General features: G+C 38.4%; 1 protein-coding gene across 1 annotated transcript; it reads left to right on the top strand.

The window, feature by feature from the left end:
• The first annotated feature begins 5590 nt into the window (after positions 1 to 5590).
• Positions 5591 to 7493, top strand: ZNF667 (zinc finger protein 667). The gene is given in 8 exon segments (XM_037060828.1): positions 5591 to 5747; positions 5834 to 6142; positions 6145 to 6248; positions 6251 to 6510; positions 6512 to 6788; positions 6790 to 6896; positions 6898 to 7376; positions 7379 to 7493. Coding segments are annotated over 8 exon segments (1803 nt in total). The 3' UTR covers positions 7489 to 7493.
• Positions 7494 to 9013: the final 1520 nt, after the last annotated feature.

Raw genomic sequence — 9013 nt, forward strand, 5'->3', positions numbered from 1 at the left:
ATCTTGGCTAATGCAATTATGATGTGCCTTGGTGTGTTCCTTCTTGGGTTCAACTTCTTTGGGACTCTCTGAGCTTCCTGGACTTCCTGGAAGTCTATTTTCTTTGCCAGATTTGGGAAGTTGTCCTTTATTATTTGTTCAAATAAGTTCTCAATTTGTTGCTCTTCTTCTTCCCCTTCTGGTACCCCTATAATTCAGATGTTGGAACATTTAAAGATGTCCTGGAGGTTCCTAAGCCTCTCCTCATTTTTTTTGAATTCTCATTTCTTCATTCCTTTCTGGTTGGATGTGTCGTTCTTCCTTCTGGTCCATTCTATTGATTTGAGTCCCGATTTCCTTTCCATCACTGTAGGTTTCCTGTGCATTTCCCTTCCTTTCAATCAGTTTAGCCTTCATTTGTTCCTCTAATTTGTGACAAAAATCAACCAGTTCTGTGAGCATCCTGATCACCAATATTTTGAACTGTGTATCTTATAGGTTGGCTATTTCTTGTTCGCTTAGAGTTATCAGCTCTGAGGCTTTGAGTTCTTGAGCCATATTTTGGACTGTTTGTGTCTGTTACATATGAGGAGCGGAGCCCTGGGTGTTCACCAGGGTGGGGAAACTCAGTGGCTGAGTTGTGACACTGTATATGGGGGTGGGGTCAAAGAGGAGCAATGGCGGTCCCCTCTGCTGCTTCCCGCTGCTGGGGCCTGCATGGTCTGTCTCACTGCTCGCTCCCCCACTGGTTTATCTGTGCACGACTGTGTGACCGTGGTCAGCCTGCTGCCCTGCGCCCTCAGTGGGTCTGCCCGTTGCCACCCCACACCTGGAATTCATCCATGGCCGCCTGGGTGCCTGGGTCGAGGGATCTTTCCTGCCCAACCACTCCACTGTTGGCTCTGCACCTTTTAGCAGTCCAGTTGAATGGTTCGTTGTTGTCAAACTTCCGTGTAGTTCAATTTTCTGTGTTTTGGCTGCATTTTTGCTTACTAAAACTTTGTTGTCTTTAAACTTGGTTGTGAGAGAAGGCACAGTGTTTTCACCTAAGCCTCCATCTTGGCAGAAGTCCAGTAGCAACTTTTTAAATTGTAAGCATCTAAACAAATATCTGTGATTAATTTTTTAGTCCATCACTGGGTTAAGGGAGGTTGTAAGTAAGAGACTCCTATCTTCATAAATTCAGATGTTTTTAGGAAAGAGGGCAAGTGAAGAGGAAAGTGTAGTTAGACTTTCATTCTTTTTTTCTAATTATATCAAGACAGAAATTTGAAGTTTTATAGAGAATTTAACATGAATTTAAATATTCCTGAATTTTCATTGTATGCCCAATGATGCTCACAATCTTCCAACTCCATCAGTTCAGGACAGCACAGAATAACCAATCTCTGATTATTACCTGAGCTGTGGTGGGGAGTAGGGTAAGAAACCATTGACTATGAGAAACCTGTGTTTCTATCTACTTTGTACTTTTCTTTTGCACACTATTTATTAGTTGCCAATTAGACAGACCTCATATGAGTGAAAATCATCAGGTTAATTATATTTATGGCAAGGAACTTGAGTCCACTTGAGTTGGGGACATCATAACCTTAAAGAAACATAATGATAGGAAAAAAAGAACCTTTGTGTGATTGTATCTTACCTCTTCATTTTACACTTGGGAAACATTTTCTCCAATCATTTGAAAAGGTCATAGACAATACCCTTGAATAGGAAGCATGTGATAGTTTCTTCCACAGCCTTTAAAACAAAATTTTTTTGGCCCTGGCTGAGTAGCACTGTTAGAGTGTTGTCCTTATATGTCAAAGTTGTGGGTTTGATCCCTAGGCAGGGCACATGCAAGTATCAACCAATGGATGAAATAAGTGGAACAATGAATTGATGTTTCTCTCTTCCTCTATTTCCCTATCAAATTAAGGAGAATAAAGCAGGAGATTAATAATTACTCTGATTTAACCGCAACTGTTGTGTTTACTATTATTTCAGCTATTGCTAAGTAAGAAGTTATTTCTATAAATTATATTATTTAAATCTCTTAACACTATGAGATGGTATTTTTATCCTAGTAACACCAGTAAGGAAACAAAGGGAAAGATGAAGTAATTTACTGTTTTTAAAGCTGGTAAGTAGTAACATTGAAGTTTCATTTCCAAGAAAATTATTGCCAAAATCCATTTCCTCCCAGAGTCTATAGTATATCTAAATATCAGAAATACCCTAATTTCAGAGCTTTCCCTTTTCTTCTATTCTCTTTCTTATTTTGTAGAGTGTTAGTCCATCTTTGGAAATACAGAAACTAGTCATTATTCAAATTTTAATTATTGCAACTGATACAATATATTTCCAATTTCAAATCACGAATTGAAGATAATTTCTTTTAAAAGACTAGAACAAAAGTGTGAGAACTGGAGACATGTGACCTGAATTCTCTTTATAGTTTGTTCCTAATTCAAATCACAGAGCAGCAACCAATTATTCTTACTGGACATTATTAATATTTAGCAGAATCTGTGGTTTCAATTGAGAATGGAAACAGAATTGGGCAGAGAGAATGAAAATCTCCTGAGGATGCTTTTTTTTAGTATGCTTATTTTACTTGTGTTTTCCATCTTCTTAACACTCATGTACTGGTAAAATATCTAGAGAATGGTGATATGGAAATGTACATGCACATTTTAAAACTGATCTCTCAGGGATTTTAATTTACACTACTACCCCGGGAAAAGATGATTGTCAAGGTCCTTAAGATATAGGTAATGTGACTATTGTGCGTATTTTAAGCTTTAAAGTAGAGCATAACACTAAATATGGAATAGTCAGGTCTTTTAAGTTACTATTCACTTTACCAAGTGACTTTCCTTGTGTGTGTGTATTAACACCTCTCTGACTTCTAACATGTACTAGGTACCCAGAGACATTTCTCTGCACTCAGAGGTTGTATCTAAAGACTAAGAAGTGCTAGACAAAACACATAGCACACCCTCAAATGGGTATAAATAGAATTAGGAAAGATCACCAAGAGCAAAAGTGTATCATTACAGACCAAGTTAAGATTACCTAAATCTTTGTATTGCCAATTACTAGGTATGGATGCAAAAGTTGGACACTGAAGAATGATAAGAGAAAAAAAAATTCATTTGAAATATAGTACGGAGGAGAGCTCTATAGATATTCTAGACTTCCAGAAATACAAATAACTGGGTCTTAGAACAGTGACAAAATTGAAGCTTTACTAGTTTAGATACATCATAAGAAGGCAGGTTTCTTTGGAAAAGAAAATAATGCTAGGAAAAAAATAAAACAGCATGGAAAGTAGAATAACAGGTAAGAGATGGACTGAAAATAACCCATAAGCATAATTCTACAAAAGTAGATTAGGGCTGTTAAGAACAGGGCATTGTGGACATCATTCATTTATAGGATCATGAGGAGTTAGAGCTGACTCAATGGTACATAGCACACACATAACACACATACCTTTGAACATTTTTGTAAAATTAATGAGTATAATGAGATTGTTTGCTACTATGTCATTGGACAAAGTGGAGAAAGAAAAGGAAACTTTCAAGGATTCTAATTCGTACATGAAGTACTATATAAAATAACTGAAAACATTTATGTCTTCTATGAAAAAGATCTTTATCTACCATAGTAACGTAGCTGAGATTACTAAGAAACTGAATTATAATACAAATTGAATTTTCAACCTCACTGCATATCTATTTTTAAAATGAAAGCACTGACCGGGAATACTTCCCTAGAATACATTACTAGAGTTCCAGGAAGTTAAAATGGGAATATATGGAAGGACTCCAACATTGAGTCCCTAAATTTGATGAATCTTCTTTGGAATTAGAAGAAGATGCTCTACTCCTGTCTAAGGAGATGGGCCTTGTTTATCCTGAGGAAACTGGTTTCCCCTTAGATAGTGTCTTGCAAGACACTACTGATTCTCATTAGGACAAATCACACTGACTCTCCTTTCTTCTACATATAAAAGTAGAGAGTTTCAGCAGACTCTGAAAAGTGAGGTATACAGTGTGACTCATGCAGAGGTGTCCTGCACTCCAATGAACTACAGCTAACCCATGAATGATGCAAGGAATAGGGGCAACCAGCCACACAGTCAAAAATAGGTATATAACTGAAGTCAACCCTCTGCATATGTATTTTCCCCACCATAGTTCAAAACCACAGCTGACACTTGAGCAAAGTAGATTTGAACTGTGTGAGTCCACATATGTGTGTGTATAAGTGAACCCACACAATTCAAATCCACATTGTTCAAGAGTCAACTGTACTTGAGTTTTTTTTTTTTTTTTTTTTTTTTTTTTTATTTNGAGAGTCAACTGTACTTTTTTTTTTTTTTTTTTTTTTTTAATTTACAGAGACATAAATCTAGGAAATATATGTAGGGGCAGATACCAAGGGCATTGAATAATGGTACAACATAAAGTTGTATCAGGTTGAATTTATTATTGATATGGGTCCACTAAGCAGAGATTCTGGATTTAATGTTGCAGCTCAGGAAATTAATGCTCTAACAGTATGACTGGTTATTGAAACATGGAGCAAATGTGGCTCATGGTAAGTGAACTTAAAATACTAGACTTGAGGGTTAGGGAGATTAGAATGTTGAAGTGTAAGACATGCTCACTCACCCAGGAAGGTCCAGAAGACATATCTTTTCTTACTTTGAGGAATAAATTTGTGACGGTAGCCCCAGAATTCTGGAAGAGCTCTGTTATATTTCTTTTCCCTAAGCCTGAAATTAAGGTGAGAACTGCTGCCACTGAGTGCAATGTAAAATATAATTTAATGAGTATATTGGATCCTGAGGTGGCAGGGTCCATATGGCAAGATGGCCATCATTCCCATAGAGACAACTGAGTCGTAGGAACAATAAAACACAGTCTGATACACAAAGGTCTATGTTGTTGACTCATTGATCATGGTGTTCCTAGAAAAGAACAAGATACAACATCTACTAAATTCTTACTTTATCTGTATAAATGAAAAAGTTTCAGGTCAAATAAATAGCATTCTGATTTGAATAACAAAAACAGAGACTCTTTGCCCTTCAAGTCCTTTCCCAAAGTTAGTCTACTTTATAGACACACAGATTCTTTGAAAAAGGTAAGGTAGAAGCTTTTTGAGGAAGGACCTTGCATTATGCCAAGAATTTATATGCTTTCCTTTTTGCTTCCCCAGCAAATAACAGATGACGACAGAATTTAGAAGCTCTTTCTAAGCACGGAGTCATCTCTGGATGTAAGTGTTTTGTTCACAATCTGTTTTTTATGAACAAGTGCGCCTCTTTGAGACTACGACACGCACAAGTCTGTGGGCCGCTTTTGCCCAAGCCCACAGTGGAGGGTTGCCATGGAGACAGCTAGCCGCAGGAGCCAGATGAATGAGGTGGAGCCGGATTGGAAAAAGGATTCCCATTGGTGGAGAGGCTACACAGGCTTGAAAGAACAGCCCCACCTTCCCAGCTTGCTGCCCCTCTTCAGGTGAGGATCCTTGGAGGGGAAAAAAGGGATGCCTGCTGCCGGAGGAAAGGCCAAGGCCAAGGGAAGGTGACAGTCTCTGATTTCCCACGATGGAGATGCCTGCCCAGGAGGGACCCGCTGAGGCACAGGCACAAGTGACTTTTGGGGACTTGGCCGTCTACTTCCTCCTGGAGGAGTGGGAGAGGCTGATACCCATGCGGAAGGATGTGTACCGATGTCATGTGAAGAACTGCCAGCACCTGGTCTCTCTTGGTGAGGCTCCCTGCCATCCACAGATGCCCTTCGAGGGGCGGGAACCAGTCAGTCCAGCCTGAAAAAGAGAAGCTGCTCCAGTCTCAGACTTTCTTATCGGAGGACAAACATGATCACCTTGTTGGAGAAGGGGATAGCACCCTGTATGGAGCCAGCGGGAAGATGCAGGGGCCTGGACTTAAGGTCTAAATGCAAGACCGAGAAGTTACATTCAAATCATTGCAACAAACCTAAGCAACGCATCTATCAGAAACCAGTTTCTGTAGCACAAAAAGGTCCCCCAGGAAAGAGAGGCTGCAAGAAAAAATTCAGTCCTAACAAAACCTGAGTGCATCCAGGGAAGAATTCTTTAGAATGTAATGACAGTGGGAAAATCTTTAGTCAAAGTTTGTATTTTAACTCCATCAGAATTCTCATACTGAAGAAAAGCTTTATGAATGTAGTAATTATAGAAAAGCCTTCAGACAGGTCTCAGCCCTCATCCTTCATCAGAGAATTCGCAGTGGAGTGGAAGGAAAAGCCATGAATGTGGTAAATGTGGGTAAAGCTCCATTCAAAGAATGACCCTGAATCTCCATGAGAAAATGCATGATGGAAAGAAAACCTTTGGCTGTGGGGAGGCCTTGAGTCAGTGCCCATCCCTCAGTCTACATCAGAAAAGCCACCTTGTGGAGAATATCCCCTGGTGCAGAAAGTGTGGGAAAGCCTTCATTCAAAGCTCATCCCTTTTACTTAATAGGAAGACTCAAAATAGAAAGAATACGTAAGTTCAGTAAATGTGCAAGAGGCTGCAGTAAGAGGTCAGCCCTTGCACATAAAATAATTCACACTGGAGAGAAAACCTATGAGGGTGAGAAGGGCTTAAGTCAGCAGGGAAGTTACCTTTTAGAGAATCCTTATACATGTAGAAAATGTGGAAAATCCTTTAATACAATCTCATCCATTATGCTTCATCAGAGAGTTCATGCTTCAGAAAAACCCTACATATATGATAAACATCAGAAGGTCTTCAGGTGGCTTTCAACCCTCATTCTACATGTAAAAAATTCATAATGGAGAGGAACTGTACAGATGAAACAAATGTGAGAAGGTCTATACTTGGCACTCATCCCTTCTTCAACACCAGAAAATTCGTACAAGGAGAAAGAAACTTTGAATGTCAGAAATGTGGGAAGATATTTTCTGAAACTGCCAACCTTAAAATTCATCAGAACATTCATTCTGAAGAGAAACCTTTCAGATGCAATGAATGTGGTAAAGTGTTTGGCCACCAATCATTTCTTATTAAACATCAGAGAATTCATACTGAAGAAAATCCCTACCAATGCGAGAAATGTGGGGAGGCCTTCAGCCATCGAATATCTCTTACTCGATATCAGAGAATTCATACTGAAGACAGACCATATCAATGTGGTCAGTGTGGAAAGGCCTTCAGCCAGAGTGCACACCTCACCCAACAAGAAATAATTCACACTGGAAAGAAACCATACACGTGTAACACATGTGAGAAGGCCTTTAGTCAATGCACATCCTTTATTCTACATGAAATAAGTAATACTGGAGTGAAACTCTATGAATGTAACAAGTGTGAGAAGGCCTTCAGCAGTAGCTTGGACCTTATCTGACATCAGAAAGTCATTCTTCAGAGAAATCCTATGCATCTAGTAAATGTGGGAAGGCATACAGTTGGAGCTCATCCCCGATTCAACATCAAAGTACCCATTCAGCACAAAAAGCCTAATGTTACAAAAGCCAAGACTGAGGCTCAAAGTAGCAGAGACTGAGGCATCAGGAAAAGGCATTTGTCTCTAACAAAAATTTTGCAAAAATGGGACCATTTGATGATGCATCCCACTTTGAAAGCCAAATAGTGAAAGTTCTTGGTGACTTTGACCTGATAATTTGAAATTAACTGAGGCAGTGACCTAATCATGAGTCTTAATCAAGCTCAGATGATTGAATCCTTCATTTTTCATTTAAAAAAAAAACATTCTTCATTTGGTAAGAATCACTGATTATTTTTTTCAATGTAGTTTTAAAGCTGTTTTGTTGGTCATATACAAAAAGTAGAATTGTAAAGTCCATCTTTGTGGGTGGAGCTTTGAACCTGATTAAATGTCATATGAAGAAAGAGTTTGGGGTTTGTCCCTTAGAACTAGAACTATCACATATAAGGGACTTCCTGGAAAACTAGGATGTCACTTTCAGCTGACAGAAATTTGTAGGTGATAATAAAGAAGAGTGAATTTTTGAACGGATAAAGATGACACAATTGTGTGGAGAAAGGAGACATTACGATACTATCTCCATAGAGAGGAAGTTATATAAACTTTGTAATGTGAAAATCCTAACAAGCCTGACAGGCTAGTGCTGGCGTGGGGAGTGAGAGTAAGATGAGAATAGAATATACTGAAGACTGAGGAACTGCTGAGCAGAAATATTTGTTGTTTTATTTGAAAATACATTTGTCTATATTTACTTTAAAAATAATTTATATACTTAATATTCCTCTTAGTCTTTCCTGGGGAAAATTATGACCTTTTATTATGTTGACTTTGAATTAGGGATGAGTAAACAAACAGACATTTAGAAATGTCTGTTTAGAGATAACTAAATAATAACTCTGAACTGATACAAATTCCAGATCTAAAATGCCTGTGTAACCAACCCATCAGTCAGAATAAGGGGCAATACAAGTCAAGTGGTCAATGGAGTTTCATCTCAGGTCTATTGTACAGTGGATTCTGAACACATTCTGTGGCTATTTCCCCAGTTCTTGAATACTTAATCAGAATATACATACCCAACAATTGGCAGAATCCTCACATTAGTTCCTTGACCTGTGGATTAAAGGCTATTGTGGTAAGAAAGACCACATGAAGCCATTAGAACTACTGTTACCTAGGAAAATAGTAAATCAAGAGCAAAACCTCATTCCTGGAAGGATTGGAAAGGTTAGTACCACTTTTAGGCACTTAACATATTCAGAGGTGGTGATTTCTATGATATCCTTATAGAACTAATTCACTGGGCCTTTGCAGAAGACAGATGGATCTTGGAAAAGGAGAGCGAATTACCATAAACTCAACAATGTAGTTACTCCAATTTCAGTTAATGTATCAGATGTAGTTTCATTTCTTGGGGAAATTAATCTCCTTGTACCTGGTATACTATGATCCCTTGCCTATTGTGGGAGTTCCATTCTAGAGACCCCCATGATAGGTGAAAATCTGCAAAGTAGCGGCATTATATTTATTTTATCATTT

This window comes from Sturnira hondurensis, unplaced genomic scaffold (assembly GCF_014824575.4).
Source record: "Sturnira hondurensis isolate 20B ecotype Veracruz unplaced genomic scaffold, ASM1482457v3 Scaffold0012541, whole genome shotgun sequence".
NCBI classification, from domain to species: domain Eukaryota; kingdom Metazoa; phylum Chordata; class Mammalia; order Chiroptera; family Phyllostomidae; genus Sturnira; species Sturnira hondurensis.